The following is a 20,741-nucleotide window of genomic DNA, read 5'->3' as shown; positions in this document are numbered from 1 at the left end:
CCTTCCCAGACATTCCACTGAGAGTGAGACGAAGGACCTAAGAGCAGTCCATCTGATCAGACCAGAGACCCATCAAGCCAAGCATCTTGTTCCTCACAGGAATCAAAACCTGATGCCTTTTGGGAAGCCCACAAGCATGGCATGGGGAAGCAGCCCTCTCCCACTGCTGTCCCCCCAGTGATTGGTATGTAGAGGCAAACCGCTTCTGATCCTGGAAGTAGCATATAGCCATTCTGGCTATCTGCCATAAAGAGACTTTTCTGTTTCAACTGAATGTGCTTAAAGCCTCTTTCAGAGTTTGTGGCCATCACTACATCTTGTTCATTTACTAAATGCTTGGAAGAGGTTTGTCTCTGAGCTCAGCAGCCCCCATCATCTTAATGCCTTGCATGTTCACAGAGGGCATCGTTGCTGACCGAATCGGGTTACATGACCAAACTATGAATCTCTGTCCAAAGCATTGGTTAAGTCACAACTGCCCTGGCCATTACACCAAATAGGATGTACTGCACTGGATTTGCAGATTTCCATGTTGGTTTTAGCAGACCTACGCAACTGTGCAATAAGATTTCTATAATTTGATACGTTATCATATGTAGGTAAAGGTCAGTCTCTCACATCTCTGCAGAGATTCCCAAAAATAGCACAATCCATATTTAGAAATGAAAAGGAAATGTACTAACATCTTGAACCTATTAAAGACACTTTTTATTGGATTTTTTTTTAAAGTGTACGTTTGATTAAAACGATATCGGGGCACCATCTAGTGGCTATGGAAGCACATTTCATCTCTAAAGAACAGGCTGAAAACTGGAACAAGCTTGCCATTCAAAGTCTGGCTTCAGAGTTGTTGTGCATGTGACAGGCTCTGTTGAAGCAATATTATTCCTGTTTCCTGCCACTACTGCCAAATGGCTCAAACTTTGTTTCTCTCCCCCCCCCCCAAGTTAAACCTTCCAAACTTATATCTGAAAAATCTGCTGTAATCACCCCACAGGAAAGTATGCGAACATTACTTCTAGGCTTCTATCCCAATTTTGCAGGACCATTTAAGCCTCACAAAAAGGAGCACATTCTTGGCACCTTTGGGGGCAGGCGGGGGAATGTATTCATTTTCATTCAGTGCTGAGGCCCTACCATTATAATATGGGGGACAGAGGGTTTCTCACTTCTGTGAAGTAGCCCTAGAAAATAAGCCAACTGTATGATTTCTTGGCAAGGGTATTTTTGGGCCACGTGTGTGTTAGATTCTAGAACAGCCGTCACCAAGTTTATAACCAGCTAAAGTATTTTTGTCCAGAATAATTTAGTTTTATCGGCTAATAATAAAACACCCTGATATTCAACGATGGCATTTTATTATTTTATCAACGATGGCCTTGAACATCCAATTGATTGATTTAGGTTTGAGCAGAGAACAGCTGTTGACATTTCAACAAGTGGCTTTCCCCCCATTAGCAGTATTATAATGAGCCTTTTAATTTAAGATACTGCATCTGCATTGAGGAAGCAATGGAAGGCATTCCACACTCCATGTTCTGTGGACCCATTATGAAAACGTGCAGAATATGTTCCTTGGTGCTTTATTCCTACAAGCATGAACACTGGTCAATTTCAGCAAAAGCACCTGAATTACGGCTAAGGCTGCTTCAAGATGCCAAGAAACATATTTAATGCATTTGTAGTTGATTGTAAATTGTATATTTGACATGTCATTAACTGATACCCCATACTAATGGGACTTGATTTTAATACTGGTTTTGGTTTCAGCTGCTATACTGTTACTGTTATGAACTACAGATGAAGCAACTGAACTGAACATCCTTATCTCAGTCTAGAACGCTTTTGTTTACAACCCATCCTTTTTTCACCTCTTACTAAGACAACAACACACCTTGCCTTAGGTCTCTATGTGTTCTCTTGACTTTCCACATCAATTCCATGTTTCCTGCTATTGGCATTTAAGGCAGCCTTCTCCAACCTAGGCAGCCTCACGATGTTTTGGACTAAAAGGGCTGATGGGATCTGTAGCACGAAAAACCTTGATGGCACTGAATATGCAAAGTCATTTATGGTTCTCTTTGTTCTCTGCTCTTTGTAGGACTTTGCTTTACTGTGAGTTCCTTGGGGTCTTCTTTGCCATTCCTTCTTTTAGATGGAACTATTTGTCAGACTTTAGCCAACTATTTATCAAGCTACCTGCCATAACCCCACTTTTCTTAAAATAAAAATCAGCAGAGTCTTTCTGAAACCACCAGTGTTCAACATTAAGCAATGCCAATTAACTACTTTTTACTATTCTTTTATAAAGCTCTTTCCTTTTTCCGTTTATTTCAATTTGCCCTGTCTAATGTAAATTGCAAGCCTTCTCAGTTCTAGCATGCTGTCTCTGCTAAATAAGTAAAGTCTGAGTCACACAAACAGCAAGCAATCTGATGATTAATTCCTGAATATTCATCTCTATACAGTGGGCTGCAATAAAAAGGGAGTTCTGACTGTGAAAGAGATGGCAGAGGTGGTCAACCTTCGTTCCCCATTTGACATCATCTTGTAATCAGACAAACGCTATGCAGGATATAAGAATGGAAATGCTAAAAAACATTATAGTGGAAATCACAGCAAGCTTCTAGTTGTACCTTTTCGACGGACAATGAATTCAAATTTTGCTGGGACCAAGGTGTCCAAACTGATGTTAATGGCATTCAGGCCGGCCTCCTTTAACCGGGGCAACAATCTGGCCAAGTTAATACCATTGGTCGTGACAGCAATGGTTTGCAGCCCTTCTAGTTTGCGCATCTGAGCTGGGAAAACATAGTAAAGAAAATGAATATTAACAAAAATAAGTAAAAATAAGTAACAACAGGTCAACGGGTATAAGACAAAACAAGGAACCCGGGGGGGGGGGGGTGAAAACAACTGTCAAATGCTTGCACCACACATATATTATTATTGTTGTATTTACTTTTATATTTATATTTATATGTTTATACCCCACCCCACTCTGTGTGTCTTGCAAATGTAGCACTTGCAAAAAATAAATACAATAAGACTTTCAGACATTGGTTCTTATCATGCACTCTTAAATAAATATTTGTAAGTCAATTTCTGTACCCTAGTCTCCTGGAAAGACAGCAACAATTTACCACCCGCATCCTGCTTATCACCCATGATTTTGGATGACACATAGGAAACTCAGTATTCCACATTGGATTATTACTCCCATACTGCCTACCCTGACCAGCTGCAAACCTCTAGGGCCAAACCTGGCCCTCCAGCTGTTTTGGGACTACAATTCCCATCATCCCTGACCACTTATCCTGTTAGCTAGGGATGATGGGAGTTGTAGTCCAACTGCTGGAGGGCAAGTATGGCCACCACTGCTCTAGGGCAGTGTTTCCCAAACGTTTTTGGGCAACGGCACACCTGTTTACTGAAAAAAAATCTCGCGGCACACCACCATTAAAGCCCCGCCCCGTGACGTCAGCGCGCAGCGTCACGCCGGGAGGGACGCACAAAAGTGAAAGTTTTTTCCCTCGGCAGCTCCTCTCAGCTGCGCTCAATCCGCCTCGGAGAGCAGGAGCGATGCCTCTCTCTGGCTCTCCCTCCGCGCAGGCTGAGGGAGGGAGGGAGGGGTGCGTGTGACCCGTCTCTGCTGGGAGACCAAACCCAGCGAGGCAGAGTCGCGCGGAGGCGCCCAGGCAGCGCTGCCGGCTGCGAGGAGGAGCGCCAGGCAGCAGCAGGAGGCGCGGCCTCTCCTCGCCGCCGCCGCCCCGCCTCTCGCCGCCCGACTCGCCCGCCTCCCTCCAGGTATCTCGCGGCACACCAGCCGATGTCTCACGGCACACTCGTGTGCCGCGGAACACCGGTTGGGAAACACTGCTCTAGGGTCACAGGCAGTCTGCTCTCTGGTTCTTTAAAGTGGAGATACTGGAGGGACTTAACCTGGGGCCTTCTGCATGCAAAGCTCAACCACCTTAGCCCCATCAGCCAAGGACATTTTAACTGTGGAGGAAAAGCACACATTAAGTAACACACAAACTGTGATGTAGGGTTTCAGTGCCTGTAATTACATTGGTGGGACAACCACTGCACTGAAGAAAGTGGCTTGCACTTGACACTGCCATTGTACACACTTCTCCTATGCAGAAGTTGTATATATTAAGGATTAATATAACATGCGAAGTAAAACTAACAAAGGGTAAAATGGAGTGTGTGCAAAAGATTTTGAAAGATGCTGTTTTCTTAGGAAGCAGGAGACCTATTCTTGCATACTCGGGTATTTCTTAATAGTCATACACTGCTAACTTTCAGAAATGTCTGAAGATGAGAAAAAGAAATTGACTGAGATACAAAAGAACAGGACAAAGCTGACAGAACAGCTTTAATTCCATCCTTTTGTATACAGCAAAGCTCCTACAGATCTGCCTTATTTTTCAAAGCACTGCGGTTAGCATCTTCCACACTGTTCTAAACCATGCTTTGTAAACGAGAGGATCCCATGAACATCACATAACAAAACTATAGGAGGAGCCTACCTATGATGTCAATCACATCAGGCCGAATTAGAGGCTCTCCTCCGGTCAATCGGATCTTGTCCACACCTTCCATCACAAAGAGCCTAGCAAGGGTGATTATCTCCTGGGTGCTCAGCAGTTCAGATTTTGGAGTGAGCTGAACTCCCTCCTCTGGCATACAGTACTGACCTGAAACATGCAGCAAATAAACAAAAAGCAAAAAAAAACAAAACAAAACAAAACACAAAAAACAGACAAAGGTAACTATTGTTAAATAAACAGGAAGAATAAAATAGAACTGAAAGAAAGAAAAGTGTTTCGTGAAGCAATGCTTCACAGGAGATCCCTATTCCATGACCCAAGCTGCCCATTGTGGTTGCCACTTACATGTATGAACTGCCGCAAAATAATAGTCAGCAAAATCGAAAGCAACATGATGGCCAGAAACAATTACAGTACAGTAGTACCTCAGGTTACATACGCTTCAGGTTGCAGACTCTGCTAACCCAGAAATAGTGCTTTAGGTTAAGAACTTTGCTTCAGGGTGACAACAGAAATCGTGCTCCAGCGGTGCGGCAGCAGCAGGAGGCCCCATTAGCTAAAGTGGTGCTTCAGGTTAAGAACAGTTTCAGGTTAAGAACGGACCTCCAGAACGAATTAAGTACTTAACCCGAGGTACCACTGTATATTATTATGACCTTATTTTTATGGTCCATTAATGGCCTGACAGCTAGGACTAGTATGGATCTTCGGAACGAATTAAGTACTTAACCCGAGGTACCACTGTATAGAAAACTTTATGGAAAAATGCAAAACATCAAAACTATCAAACTAAAGTCTCTGAGAGTCCTTGAATAAGTCACTGTGCCAGACTTTACCCGGTGGAGATCAAGCTTGTAAAGCTTTGTATAATCGGCAAATGTCCAATTCTGATGTCCAACTCTGAACTCTGCTGAACAGTGTTTCCGGATAGCAACTAATGTTTCGTTCCGTTCTTCATCAGCCAAATAGTTCAACAAAAACTCATAAGTAGAAAGATGTGTAATTTCTTCATTAACCAATCTTTTTTCGAATTGATATAATAACCATGAGAATGAAAAATACTCTGGAACAGTGCTCATGCGATTGTGTAGTCACTGTTGAACAGTGACTACATAATCACATGAGATTATAGAGAGACTTTATAGAGACTTTAGTTTGATAGTTTTGATGTTTTGCATTATTCCAAAAAGTTTTCTATACTGTAATTGTTTCTGGCCATCGTGTTGCTTTCGATTTTGCTGAGTCATGTTTTGCAACACAGGGGTTTGTTTATGCAAAATAATAGTCAACAACACTAAAGCGGTTCTGGGGTGGCAACCCTGCCGCTATAAGTAATGTATGTAAGAAGAGTCCAACTATGCTGAAGACATGCCCGGTAAAACTACCTCATGAAAACACATCTTTAGGCTTCAGGAACATGATCCTATTCCAGGGAAGGGGAACCTGCAGCTCTCCAGAACTTGCTGGAATACAACTCCCATCATGCCTGAGCAGAAGCCGTGCTGGCTGGGGTTGATGGGAGCTGGAGTCAAACAATATTGCCCCATTCCTATCCTATTCAAACTTAAGGGACTTACACCTGAGGTTGCATTTCTCAGTCAAGGAGATCCTTAAGTAGTTATGCTGGCGACCAAAGCCATCCGTCAAGAATGCAGAGAATGGGGCAGCGTGTTCAGCTAGGAATCCTTTTCTTCTTGCACTTGTAATTTCCTGAGTTACAAACAAAATTACTTCCACATTTAATATAGAAACAAATTGACAATTCTGACTCTTAAGGGTGAGAGAGTGAAGTCAGGTACTTTTCTGTCCAGACTGCTTAAGGTAGCTGCATTTTAAGAGTCAGGCTGTCTATGTGATTGTACACACCAAAGATAAAAGATCTAAACAAGACGCAGTTGATAATATAGCAAACTGTGCAGCCAGAGGAGATTGTTCTTGCTTCGAAAGGAACAATATATGCCCTCACTCTTTTCAAAATGACTGTGCTCAGCCAACAATATTAATATATTGAACATGCCTGTACTTGAAAAAGCAAACTGAATTCAAGGTGCAAACAGTCCTCAAAACCAACTAAGGGACAATGAAAGAATGTGAGTGTGTCTTAGGCTGTAATAAATACCACACACACCTACCCATAAGTAAGCCTTACTGACACAGTTATGGGGGAAACCCTAAAGACATCCTAAGAAGGACTTGGTATGCTCAGCAGCTCCAGAATGCTGAATTTCTTGATTTTGGGGAGAAGGTCTGACAGAAAACAAAGGGCAAAGGTTGGATGGCCACCTGTCATTGATGCTTTAGTTGAGATTCCTGCATTGCAGGTGATTTGACTAGATGACCCTTGGGGCTCCTTCCAACTCTATGATTCTATGACTAACTGGAACACTTAACAAGAACACTGAACACTTCATTAAATTAGGTCCCACATGCTACACTGGGTACCAATCACCACCATCCATCACTCCCGTGTTAGACAAGATCATAACATTGCTGGATTTATAAATACTTAAAATATTTTTGCTTATCTAGATAAAGGCAGAAGAAACTGGGAATATAAAACCCTCTATGCTCTTCATAACAAGGAACAGTTATCCTCTGTTCAAAGGGTATCTGTATTCAGAAAGGAAACATTTCAGCTCTGACACCATGAGAAGCAAGAGGGGAAAGCAAGGAATTAATTCATTAATGTGGCCATTTTGATTTAGTGGCAGCTGTTAGGTTTACTACAACATGCTTAGCAAAGCAATTAAAAACAACCCAAATTTAACCGTTATATAATCTCCCACTCAACTATTGGGCAATCAGCTTTAGCTTTTTTACTAGCACAGGTTATTAAAGACAAACATCTTCCAGAGAACAGCAGACTGAAAAGAGAGGCTGTTTTAAATGAGGCAAACGTTTTGGAAACCTAGCAACAGACTTAAAATCCTAGGTACATACACAACTATTTGGGTTAATCCAAGTGTGTTTGTTTGAATTTCCAAATACATCTGTGTTTGAATTTATTTTTAAAAAATCTTCTATAAACGCATATGCTTTAAAACCTCCAATGCTACAGAAGTGAAAAAGAGATAAATGAATAAAAATGTTTATGTCATTATTATTAAATTATATTAATATGTAATCTGCATTCATTACTTGCAGCCCAAGCTCTCTGTTCATATACTACTCAACCAGCTTCCAACTGTCCAGTCATTATACTTTCCGTGTTTCCTTAACCTTACCGTTGATGTAGCAATTGCCTCATTCCCTGAATTTTCCTTTCAATTGCTATATTCCAAATAATGGGAGTCATTCCACCAAGTCTCAGCTAGACATACCAGCTGAAATGATCTTCCTCTACTAACAGTTCATCTCATGGAATCCCCAGACCCCACACATTAGTGCTAAATGTTCCTCCCAAAAGAATTCAGCACAGCTCCTTGGCAATTGTTCTGTCAGAATAAGCTTTTCAACTTCCCAGACACAACAATGCCCCCTTCCCTCCGAGCACTATTTTGGGGGTTCTCCTGACAACTCCAAGCCAATTTTAAGGGGCACGGTGGGAATGGAGAAGTCCATTGCGCAAGTGGAAGTCCTTACACAGGTTTCACTAGCTGAATCTTGTACAATGAGACCACATCAACACGTAACCTGTGAACTGTACCCTAGGAAATGTTAAATATTCAAACTCCATCTCATTTAGGAACTGCAGAGCATTATCCTCTTCAAATTGAAATTATAGAAGCATTTTTTAAATAATAGGCTAGTACCAGAAAACATGTTAGCCCTTGAACTGCAAAGTGCTGTGTTTTCTCGGCATTGTCCCTTTGAAAAGTTCCTCCAAGTTCTAAAACCTTTATCCCAAGTGAAATAAGTGTTTTCATGTTACCAATTGAAATTTGCGAAGGAGGTAATTACAAGCTCAATTTGTCTCCCATTAATGCAGTATTCTGGACTGGCATTTAATAGCATCCTACAATTAAAAAACCCCTGTTATTGCCACATGCTCTGCAAATAATTTCTTGCTTTGAACTGAAACCTATTCAGGAAAGATGGCACACTACTTTTCCATACCTCTCCCTCCACTAACACACCTCAGTGGCGAGAAAAAAACCTTCTTATTTCTCAGCTGTCATTCAGCGAATCAGTATTACTTTTCTTCAGAATATCTACAGTTATGCCTGATTTTCAGTGACAGGTATTACGTTCCTATCCATCAAACACTTTTCTTTCCGAAATCTTGAATTATTGTCCTCAAACTGCCAATTCTACAATGGCTACTAACCTTGGCCAAAACATTTGGAGTGATTAAGTGATGGCAAGAGTGTGAGTGTTTGTGTGTTCCCATGGGATACATCGTGTTACAGATTACACAATATGGAGAACACAATGTCAAAGGTCTGAATGAATGGCCACAGTGACCTCTTGAATCATTTATTAACGATGTTTCTCATGCCGTTGCTTTTTAGATGGAAATTGGATGTAGCACAAGGAAAATGGCAAACCACACAGGACAGGCTTCAGAACAGAGGGCTGCTTCTCCAGTTTCAGTTTAAATAAACAAAGAGCAAGTCTGTATATCTACGTTTTATTCAATTTCATGGCATCCCCCTTCTAAATGTTAAACAGTACTCCTGTTTCATCCCAATCATCTAGACATTCCTCTTTCAACAAGACTTCCAGAACCTTCATGCCAGTTGTTATCTGATTTGGGGTTTTAGTAGATGTTATGAATATGCCATTGTTTTAAGCAGTTTATATATATATATAAAACTGTCTTATATGTTTTAGTAGATTGTAAAGTGTTTCAACATGCTTCATGGGAAGTGATTTGGAAATGCAGTAAATAATAATAAAAATAAATAGTTGCTAGGTTTTTTGACAGCCAAGAAGCAAATGAGGATGGATTGCTGCCATTGCGCCAGAAGCGGTTGAGTCATGCTGGCCACATGACCCAGAAAGCTGTCTGTGGACAAACGCCGGCTCCCTTGGCCTGAAAACGAGATGAGCACCGCAACCCCATAGTCACCTTTGACTGGACTTAACTGTTCAGGGTTTACCTTTTTTACAGTGTGGGATCCAATGTCAGATAAGCATACCTTTGCTCACAACACAATGAATTTCTGCTACAACACCATGCTCCTGCAGACCCCTCCAGAGCAGATTTTTTTTGGAGGGGGGAATGACAACGGGAGGAAAGGGAACTCCACTGTAGAGGTCTGTTAATTCAATTCAACTCAGTTCGTTCAGGCACAGAAAAGAAAGTCATCTAAATCACCAGTACCCCAAAAGGAAGGGGCTGTGTATCCACACAAACCCCTGGTGAAGGTGGAACCCCCTCCACCTACCACACAGGGAGTCCTCTTTATCATCCGGTCATCTGCATGGGGTGGGAGTTTCCTCTCCACCCAAGATTTCTTTTGGGGGGGGTACAGATTCATTACAACACAAGGGAAGACACCCTGATATGTGACATTTACCCCAGAGATTCTGAAATAAGAGGGCCAAGACTGAACCACATTCATCTGCAAAGCTCTTTCTCCTGGCAATTCCCCTACAACACCCTCTTGCCTTTCTGTGGTGTCATGACTGTCTCGGAGGCAGTGATAGTGACAGAATGCCTAATGGATGCTATATAATATATAATATGGTCACATCCACGCTCTACCTTTAAAGCATGATTATACCGCTTCAGCAATAATGAAGAATCCCAGCATATTGTTATGGGCGTTGGGAACTGTAGCTCTGTGAGGTCAGCACCCTTAAACTACAATTCCCAGAATTCTCTATGAATTCAGTTAAATCAGAATTAAGGGTAAAGGGACCCCTGACCATTAGGTTCAGTAGTAGCTGACTCTGGGGTTGCGGCGCTCATCTCGCTTTATTGGCTGAGGGAGCCGGCGTACAGCTTCGGGGTCATGTGGCCAGCATGACTAAGCCACTTCTGGTGAGCCAGAGCAGTGCACAGTAACGCTGTTTACCTTCCCGCCAGAGTGGTACCTATTTATCTACTTGCACTTGACGTGCTTTCAAACTGCTAGGTTGGAAGGAGCTGGGACCGAGCAATGGGAGCTCACCCCGTTGTGGGGATTCAAACCACTGACCTTCTGATCGGCAAGCTCTAGGCTCTGTGGTTTAACCCACAGCACCACCCGTGTCCCTTTAAATCAGAATTACAGTACTTTAAATGAATAGTGTAGATGTGACAAGTTATTATACTTTGATTTCGCTAGACAAAGTATACAAGTGCAATGAAATTAACAGTCTGCTTCCACAATCCTCCCAGCAGAATAGCTCAGCAGACAGGTACATTCTGTATGTTTATCAGATTATTTTATTTCTCTTAACACCCATGCCGGATGGAAAACCTTGCTTTGAGGATTTACTATCTCAGTGATTCTGTTACTGAGTAATACTAAATAAAGGAATATGCTATTCCCTGTTGCTCTCTCCCATTGTCTGTCATATTTTGTTCTCCTGAAAGCTGAGGGTCATGCCCACAAAAGCTTAAGCCCGCATACAAGAAACCTGAAAATCTACCTTAAAATACTGCCTACCTTCAAACAACCTCAGGCAAGAGCATTTTAAAAAAGTGAACCAGCCACTCTAAAGCAGCTTATCTGTAGACTCTGAAGGTTCACATGGATATACTATTTCAGCTTTAAGCTCTGGTGGTTCTTTACTTGACTGTGTGACAGCTGTCAGCTTGCCAGATTCTAGTAAATCTTGTTAACTTGAGCGCTGACAGCCCTAAACTGAATGACAAAATCACTGAATCGTAGAGGTGGAAGGGATCCTGAGGATCATCTAGTCCAACTCCCTGAAATGCAGGGACATGCAGCTGTCATTCTTGACTTCACCCTCCAAATAATATAACGATTATTTATTGATCATTCCATCAAAAAGTGCAACAACAAAAAACACACTTAGGCAGAACCTCAAAGGGGGTAATTAAATCAATAGGCCATGCTGTTCAAATCATAACAAGTGTAATGGATTTATACTGTGGGATGGTAGACTTTGATGTTAAAAGAACATGGGTCAAATGAGAAGTTTGGTTTGCTGCTTGAGCTTTGGATTTACATGCTCCCCCCCCCCCACCTCTGGCCTCAAGGAAGAAACAAGGTTTTGCTGATACGACAGAACTAAGGAAACTGGTTTAGTATCAGTTTCTTATAACAAGCTGGGATCATACCCCAGATTCAAATACAGTACTACACTGAACTGAAAACACCATTTAAGAAAACCACAGTTCTTCAAGTTCAGATGTAATGGGGAACTGTGGTTTGTTCAAGAGCTGAAATAAAAGCTTACAGCCACATAAGATAAAGGGCACAAAAGGTGAGGAAGTGTGACAGATAATAAATTAACCTGTAACAGAAATAAAGATGTTTGCTGATTAAGATATTTTGTTGTCAGGAAAGTGATATCTATGTGCCTGCCAGAAATCTATAACCTATCACAAGCCTGGTTGACTTATAATTCCCAGTTTCAGGAGGAGGGGGGGTTAAGATGTCTCATGTGACAGGATGAATTCAATAATTTTGTGCCATTTCTGAATAGTCTCAACACTTTCCATTTTTACAGCTATGAAGAAGTGCTAACTCTATTCTTCAGCAGAGGCCGCGAGGAGCTAGAATTCAGTTTTAAGCAGTTACAAGCCAGCTACTCTGCAACTCCGAACACAGAAGCTTTTTGATCAATAAGGCAACACTGCCTCGCTAATCAATTGGCTCATTTAAAGAAATCTCAACATTTACAGATTACCAAACTTTAAAGACTACCGAACCATTAAAAAAGTAACATCACATATTCTTAGATACAGAGCTAAGTTCTCTGGATTTTTAAAAAAGTTTGCACCCACAAAGCTAAAGTGTGAATATGACAAAGAGATGTTGGAAAACACTTGGTAACAAATCCTGGTTTGTTGCTGCAGCATGTGTGAAACAGAGCCAAAGCAAATTATTAGGATCAGTAAACGCAGCTGTTATGTAACGGACATGAATTCCACAATACCATGTGGAACTCTTTTGAGGTTTCCAAGCCATTAGGATTTCACAACTCTTAACACTTTACTTACATTGACAGTAATAAGAAATAGGGAAGTTTAAATATACTCTTGCTTTATATATGTGTGAATATGTACTTGTCTCTCTGTTTTGACACACCGGCATCATTGCAACCTTTCTTTTCATAACCATGTTTTCCAAAAATAATGTGTTTCTCTCTCCCTTCCTCTCCCTCTCTGGCATCCTGAAGACACTAAATGTTTTCAGTTGGGGGAACCCCCCCCCCAGATAGATAACATTGTGAGTAAGAGGAAGGAAGAATGTGTCTGTATCCTGGAGGCAGACATAAAAGCACAAATGGTACCCTGGACAGGTCCCACTTGTGATTTTGATATTTTTAATGCCCTGAAACTCTTTAAGGATATTTAGAGAGGCACACATCTCATTAACAATTCAAGGATTGAATTGAACTTCTACCTATGCTAAAAACTCCGGTATTATCAAGGTGCCAAGACACAGAGAACAGATGTTGTTTAACACTAGGCCCCAGTGTGTGCATGTGCACACACCATTTCATGGTAAGTTGTATTATGTATAGAAAAGTAACAAAACATTACATTCCAAGTTGCGTATAATTCTGAGAGTTAGCACGCTAAACCACTAAAGAGTGTTAAGTGGAAAGTCTCCAGTTCACCTCATCCATAAACTATGGTTTGGTACAGATGCAACTCTGCCATGGTTAAGGAACTGGATGCATCTCATGAGTTTGTGTGTTCTCCCATTATGCCTCCATTTCTGTTTTAGAGCTAACTATGGCTGGTAATACACCTGCACTAACATTTTTGTTAATTATAGTAAGAAGCAGATTTGCAGACTGTGGCTTGGGCTCAATATGGCTAGCAAAAACACCAGGGCAGATGTAACACCCACAAAATTCAGTTTAAAACTTGAAGGCATAGTGACTTATGGGGAAAAGTGCTCCCTCAAATACCTTATTTACAATCTTGAATCCAATGTGTTAATGTCACCTTGGACTCTTGAGCAGTAAAGACTGCAACCTATCACATGAATGGAAGGGATACAACAGACACAGAGAAAGACAGGATGTTTACTTCTCATTACTTTGTGATGTACAGACATTCTGCCACTGTAACGTTATGTCATCTCTTTCTTAGCCTGAGGCTCTTTGCTTTTAAACTACTTTCAATGTGATTTACAAGTTGATCGTGAAAAACAGGTCTGACATCGAGCTGAAACAATACAGTAGTTTCTGCAGAAATAGCAAAATGCCCACCATTACTACTGGCACAGAAAGGTACTGCATAACACACAGTCTGATGGTCCAACTATTACTTTTTAGTTTCTTACCAAGGCCAACATTTTTGGGCACCACTGATCCTGCCCCTCTCCTAATTCAGAGGAGAGGCGAGATCTTGTTTGGAAGCAAGCATTATTGAAAGGGCAAGAACCCACTCATCTCTCATCCAAACAAAAGATGTGCTTACCACTGAGAAGTGCACATGTGGAGTCCTAGAAGCGTTCTCTATAAAAGTCAGTGAGGAGGGCAGTGGATCTCTGTATAATCTGCTGTAGAGGTGGAACCACCCAGAGCAAGGGGTGGGTTTGGCTCCCTAACCTTAAAAACATTCCTGAGGTTAGGGAGCCAAACCTGGCACTTAAATGTGCAGAACCAAATGTGATCCTGCTGACTGGAGGCAAATCCTGTCTCCCACCCTAAGTTGGGTGGGTGGGGAAGGGCATATTTTCCATCCTACAATAGTTTACATTGCTGTATTTTGTTTTACTTTGACCCACACAGGTAGTGGTGACAACTTAAAACAAATTCTGATCCTCGCAGCATAGCTCTGCTCCTTCATGTAAAAAGTTTTCTGATAATGCCAACATGTGGAAGAAGTCTGAGAATAAGAATTAAATTATCTCCTTTATTTTCCTACATATTTAAAACTACTGTAGATTGGTTAGAACTATCAACACATGTCCCATTCCTTCTGGACATGTGAAATGAAACCATAAGCTTTCCGTATAAATAATAAGTTACTAGAGAAAGTCAGTTTCCGAGAACAACCTACTCAGCTTTCTGAGGGAGATAAATTTAGTGCTTTTCCAACCTGCTGCCAGGAGATATCTCAGCAGCTTCATACTTGTGTTTATACACACAGAGCATAGGAATGATTGCTGTAGTGGCATTTCTTGGAAGGATTAGAAGTTGTCAAAGTTGTCAAAAACAAACAAAAGTTGGATTAAAGTTATCTAAACAATTATTAAAGTTAACAAAAATTAAACATAGCATATATTCAAAGTGACAAAATTTAGCTGAGTTATCTCTCTGCCTGATTCTCTGAACAGCTGTTTGGTAACTTTCAGTGGTAAGTTTTTTCATGCCACAAGTGGATGGCTCCAATAGCTAATCATTATACACATACATACCACCCCCCTCTCTGTCTGACACACACACACACAGAGAGAGAGAGAGAGAGAGAGAGAGAGAAAGAGAGAGAGAGTGTGTGTTTTATGGTGCATATTGTTGAAAAGACTACCTAATGGCTTTTAGCATGACAGTCAATATAGACCCTGGTATTTTTAATAACATATAGCTTTGTCTATTTTAGTTGTTATTATTAAGTGAATCTATGATTAAGTGAATCTATGATTTTTTAATTTGTAGAGCCTATATATGATTGATAGAACAACATCTACTCAAAAATAAGTCCCAGGTTCATGGGAAAGTAGAGCATCTATTTCTTATTGAATGATATACAGTAGTCCCATATACAATCAATAAAGGTAAAGGTAAAGGTACCCCTGCCCGAACGGGCCAGTCTTGACAGACTCTGGGGTTTGTGCGCCCATCTCACATCTATTGGCCGGGGGCCAGCGCTGTCCGAAGACACTTCCGGGTCACGTGGCCAGCGTGACAACGCTGCTCTGGCGAGCCAGAGCCGCACACGGAACGCCGTTTACCTTCCCGCTGGTAAGCGGTACCTATTTATCTACTTGCCCCCGGGGGTGCTTTCGAACTGCTAGGTGGGCAGGCGCTGGGACCGAGCAGCGGGAGCGCACCCCGCCGCGGGGATTCGAACCGCCGACCTTTCGATCGGCAAGCCCTAGTACATACGTTTTATTGCAGGAACATTTTGATCCTATTATAAGACCAATAATATTACATTATCACTATGTTTACATTGATTAATGTTTAACTCATTCATAGATAGGTCATTTATATGGTATGATAACCTACTGTAATAGCTAATTAAACTTAACATTTTCAGTACTGAAAAAGAGAAGAAAAAAGTCACTCTAAATCTAATGCAGCTCACTTCCACGTAAGTGGAAGCTCCATTGAAGATGCTGTGGGTGATGTACTGTAAAAGATTGTCTTGCCTTGACTATTAGGAGTATATAAATAACCAAACATTTTTCTGCATTAACTTGTTTTTCTTTTCTGCACTTCAACCTAGACAACTCTAAGCTAGAAATGTGTGCTTTGCACTTTTTATAGAACATTTGGTTAAGTGCTGACAAAGTAAAAGATAATATAGTATAACATGTAACCACTTGCTTTTAATAATCCCCAAGTTCTTTCTTCTCATCTGTACTGTACATGCAATCCAGATACTGTTGGAGTTAATTTTGTTCTGTCTCCAAACATATTCTGAATGGCAAAACTTAACTTCTCAGGTAGAACAGTGGAATGGTGTCCCTCAGAAGGTGGTGGTCTATCCTTCATTGGATATTTTCAAGCAGAGGTTGGATTGCCAAGAGTCCTGAATGTTTTAGCCGAGATTCATGCAATGCAGGGGGTTGGACTAGATGACCCTTGAGGTGCCTTCCACCTCTACAATTCTGTGATTGTTAGCAATAAACAAGTAAAGGTAGCAAGGAGATGGGGTTTAAAAAAACTGGCATGAGGGTGACAGAAATTGAGTGTGAAATAGGAGAAGAAATTACAGGAGATGGGTAGAATTTACTTGGAGATGTATGGGTGGGAAGAGAAAAATATATAAGAGAAAGTGTTTCTACTTAACAGCCTCTGGATGAGCATACTCTGCCTTCAAAGAGGAGGCTGTCAGTACTTCCAGAGCAAGTATCTGTACTTCGAGGAAAGCTGAGCTATGGAACTCCTTGCTGCAAGGAAAATGTTGTGGCAGAGAATTTTGCGATTCCCAAATATGGATTAGATATCAATAGAAAGTGATGCCACTAATTATCAGTGGATTGTCACAACCTATCTCCTTCTGCCACCGTTTTGTGATTGACTCTGCCACTGCACCACCATTTTGTGACTGGTGGGTAATTTTCATCTATTTCCAGAGGGCCTGGGGAGGGTGTGTGTGTGTGAAGTTTAAAGACCCTTGTTCCAGAATAGTTACGCAATATTTCACTGTGCCATAAATTATACACAGAAATAATCCAGGGGCTTTTTAACTGCACACTTCTCTTATCCAGCATACATTGGTGGAATTACAGTTGGAAGGGACCTCAAAGTGAATCCCCCAATAAGGCAAAAAATGTTCTGCTACAGAATTGCTGATAGGACGCCATCTGGCCTCTGATTAAAAATGAGGAACTTCATCCTAGGAAAGGGTTTATTGCATTTGGAACCTGTGGTTTCGGGTCTGACCCCTTTGCTGCCCCCTTCCCAAAAGACAACATTTATTCCTTGCCTCTGTGTTCTCATGCTGCATCTTAACCCTGTCCTCGCCAGACTCAGCATAACCCAACTCCTTCACCCTTTCATTCAAAAAATCACTTCCCACCACGCCATCCATGCACGCTTGGCTGGAACTGGGCGCTTGCAAGACAACCTGTTTCAGTTGAACATTCATCGCGCCGCGTCGCCCTGCCTTTCCTTCTATTTATTGCAACAGTAACAAAAAAAAAAGTCCGATCCGTGGGGCTTGCTGCCAACAGACCTCTCCAACACCGACTTGAAATTACGCAACTTGAAATTGCGCGTGCCAGGCTCCCACTTGCCCGCAGCCTGGAAGCGCCATGGTGAGGAAAACCTCACACAGGGACAATTGACTGAAGGGGAAAGAAACTCCCCTCGACCTACTCCCGAGTAAACACGCTTAGCGCCGCAGTCACCCCCCACTTACCTGGGAGGCAGAGAGGCCCGCAATGAATGCAGCAGGGCTTATTTCTGAAGGAGACCCTGCTAGGGCTGAGCTATGCATAGCCCCTTCCATCCACCCACCTGCCCCGGCCCCCTCCGCTCTCCTCACCTCCGCAGAGGCTGAAGGCACCGCGAGCGCCTGCTGCTGCTGCTGCCGCGCCGGCACCCCAGAGCGGCAGCCTCGGCCAAGCGGAGCTCGGAAGGCCCCTGGCAGCTGCTGCAGCAGCAGACACCGGCGCGCTCGCTGAGCCCTGGCGACGCCTAAGGCAGCTGCCATGGCTCCTGCCAAGCCGAACTCGCAGCAGCAGCCGCTGTTTTCCCCGCTTGCTCCGGCCCCAAACTCAGAAAGATACACACACAGCTGCGCCGACCGACCGGCCGGCCCGGGCACAGGGAGGAACGGGAGGTCGGAGCTTGCAGCCAATAGCGACCCAGGACGCCTCGATAGGCATGCTGGGATTTGTAGTTGGTTCGATGCGTGCTGCCTCAAACTCTCCCCCGTTGACGCGGAAGTGGTGAGCCCGGCTGAGAGTCTAAAAGTAGCAAGAGACGCTATAAGGGAGAGCGTTCTGCAGAGGCGGACTGCTGGTTTCTGAAAGGGAGAGGAAGGGCCTTCGTGAACTTACCTGATTTGTGTCTGGGTTTTTTAAGTGCTCTCCGTATGTTTATTCGAGGGTGGGGCGCGTCAGAGGCATAAATCCAAGGCTCTGCTGAGCAGAATGAGCAAGGAATAATAATATCGTTGCACGCCATCCCTGTCTCTGAGCGGTGTGAGATTCCAGGGCTCCAGGCACTTGCCCAGGGTTCGTGTTTCCTTTTGGAAACGAGGCCCAACGGATACACAGTGGTGTCTTTGTGATATTCCTGAGCCTCTGATGGAGGGGTTTCCATCATTACACCCCAAGAGGCTCCTTAGATTCGAACTGCCAGCCCATATTGCTCTCACCCCCCACCCCTTCTCCAACTTGCAAACTGCTTGGAAATACAACTATTTTTTCCTCTTGCTTACATCAGGTGAATGGCAATACTGCAATTCTGACTACCCAACTTTCTGGCTTCTTGCTGATGGGCTTTCTTAATGGGTCATTGCCCCTCCATTTGTTCTCTTTTGGTAGCCCATCTCTCTAAGTGATTATGGCATCAGAAAACCAGCCCATCTTATATTTCAACATGGTTTATATTTTAACATGCTAATTTCAGCACCTGGCACCCAGGAATTAGAAGGGGGTGGTGGTGCAGAAATTAGAAGGGGAGCCCAGACATGCAACAAACATAATACATTTTACAGTCTAAAAAAGTTGGGGGGGTCACTCTCGTTAACCACAGACTCTGGGCATTTTCTAATAGCACCACTTATCAGCCATCTGAAGAGCATTTTTATTTTGAGGCTTCAGCTTCCAGGGATTATGAGCTCACATCAAAGGCACTGAAGCTTTCGCTGTCCCCGGAAAGAGAAAAGTTTCACTTGGTAAATTTCCCCCTGTTTGGCAGCTTTATAGAGCGGCCAGCCTTATTTTTTAACATTTTGATGATGTGGGCAGAGCCAAGGGTGCTCCTGCAGGAACGGAAGCAATTGAAAACAAAACTAAACAAAACAAGATTTGTGTTTGCTTCTGTGCCCGGTGCGGGCAGATGAGGGCTGAGTTCCAGTGTGGGATGATGGAGTTGTGCAAGGCAATGGGTGGGAAAGCAATGCCAACAGATGTTGCTGATAAATTTCCACATTGCTTTACTTTCTCCCCCCTCTCACTCACACTGAGCTGAACAGAGCTTCCAGGTGGGGGCAGAGGCTGCTGCCCATTGGAACTAGTGGAACAGAGGCAAGGCAGTTAACATTAGACACAGCTGCTGCCTCTACATCAGGTGGTTTGGCTGAACACATGCTCCTACTTTCCTTATTCACCTGACACAGTCCCTGTATTTTGTCCTCCGTCCTTTATATATATGTACTTAGCACATGCATGAGCCCAACCACCTGCTGTGTATTAGGATCTGAAATCATGGGTAATTTGTGCCTACATTCAACCATATAGTTCCCTTTGGATATGTCAAAGTATAGGTTGCCGGTGTGTGTGTGTGTTGCTTTTCAGTCTGTGGGCCTCATGCCTTTCTAGAAAAGCTTCACTGAGCCACATGCCACATGGAGGAACCAGAGACAAAAGTGGGCAGAGCAATGGAAAGAAAGAAAGCAGAAAAATAATATATTCTTCACTATTTTTTGGTGGGAGCTGCTACCCTTCCATAATTCCTCAGAGAACAGACATGAAGTTTCCACAATTAAGTGCTGGATGTCTGATACACTTTCTATTCTTAAAGCAGTTATAAATTTTGTTTTAGCATTCATAGCTTGCTAAAACGTTTAAGCCGTGCGTAGCCTAGTCTACAATCCAGTTTAACACAGTACTGTTGATTCCGTGTCTGAAAAACCAGCTTACCTTCAAATGAATGGAATTTGATGAATTGTTAAGTGAGTTCCAAACACCATTCAAAATATTTGCCTTGAAAATTCAATTAATGAATTTCTGCAACAGACTTCAGTTAAGTAGTCACCTTAGTAGTGGGCTGGATTGTATTTAAATACAGTGGTACCTCGGGTTAAGAACTTAATTCGTTCTGGAGGTCTGTTCTTAACCTGAAACTGTTCTTAACCTGAAGCACCACTTCAGCTAATGGGGCCTCCTGCTGCCGCTGCGCCGCCGCTGCACGATTTCTGTTCTTATCCTGAAGCAAAGTTCTTAACACGAGGTAATATTTCTGGGTTAGCAGAGTCTGTAACCTGAAGCGTATGTAACCTGAAGCATATATAACCCGAGGTACCACTGTATTGGATTTACAGTGCAAGCATATACACATCAAATCAAAAGTAAGTTTCATCAAGTTCAGTAGTGCTTACTCCCCCAGTATGGTTGCAACTTAAATTACTTTGCACAGCCTATTCAAGCTCTTTCATGATAGCCAAAAGGGCTAATATGAAAGCATCAGTGGCAGACCCCTCTCCCTCTCTGATAGATGCACATTCGTTAGACCATGTGTAGAGTCTCTTACATCAGAAGGATT

At 42.6% G+C, this 20,741-nt stretch overlaps 1 protein-coding gene across 2 annotated transcripts in view; it reads right to left on the bottom strand.

The window, feature by feature from the left end:
* MOCS1 (molybdenum cofactor synthesis 1) overlaps positions 1-18,074 on the bottom strand; it is a 32,550-nt gene extending 14,476 nt beyond the window's left edge. The window contains exons 1-4 of one of the 2 annotated variants that reach the window (XM_082214836.1): positions 17,794-18,074; positions 6,134-6,266; positions 4,536-4,703; positions 2,637-2,801 (exon numbers count right to left, since the gene is read on the bottom strand). In XM_082214836.1, coding sequence (XP_082070962.1) covers positions 2,637-2,801; positions 4,536-4,703; positions 6,134-6,266; positions 17,794-17,961 — 634 coding nt within the window. In that variant the 5' untranslated portion in view covers positions 17,962-18,074. The remainder of the gene's footprint in view (positions 1-2,636; positions 2,802-4,535; positions 4,704-6,133; positions 6,267-17,793) is intronic. The other variant, XM_082214837.1, reaches the window with a different exon arrangement.
* Between the last annotated feature and the right edge of the window lie 2,667 nt (positions 18,075-20,741).

The sequence above is a fragment of the Podarcis vaucheri genome (assembly GCF_965113315.1).
Source record: "Podarcis vaucheri genome assembly, chromosome: 3".
Taxonomy (NCBI): domain Eukaryota; kingdom Metazoa; phylum Chordata; class Lepidosauria; order Squamata; family Lacertidae; genus Podarcis; species Podarcis vaucheri.
Note: the sequence above shows the minus strand (reverse complement) of the source record. Positions and strands in the feature narration are given on the sequence as shown.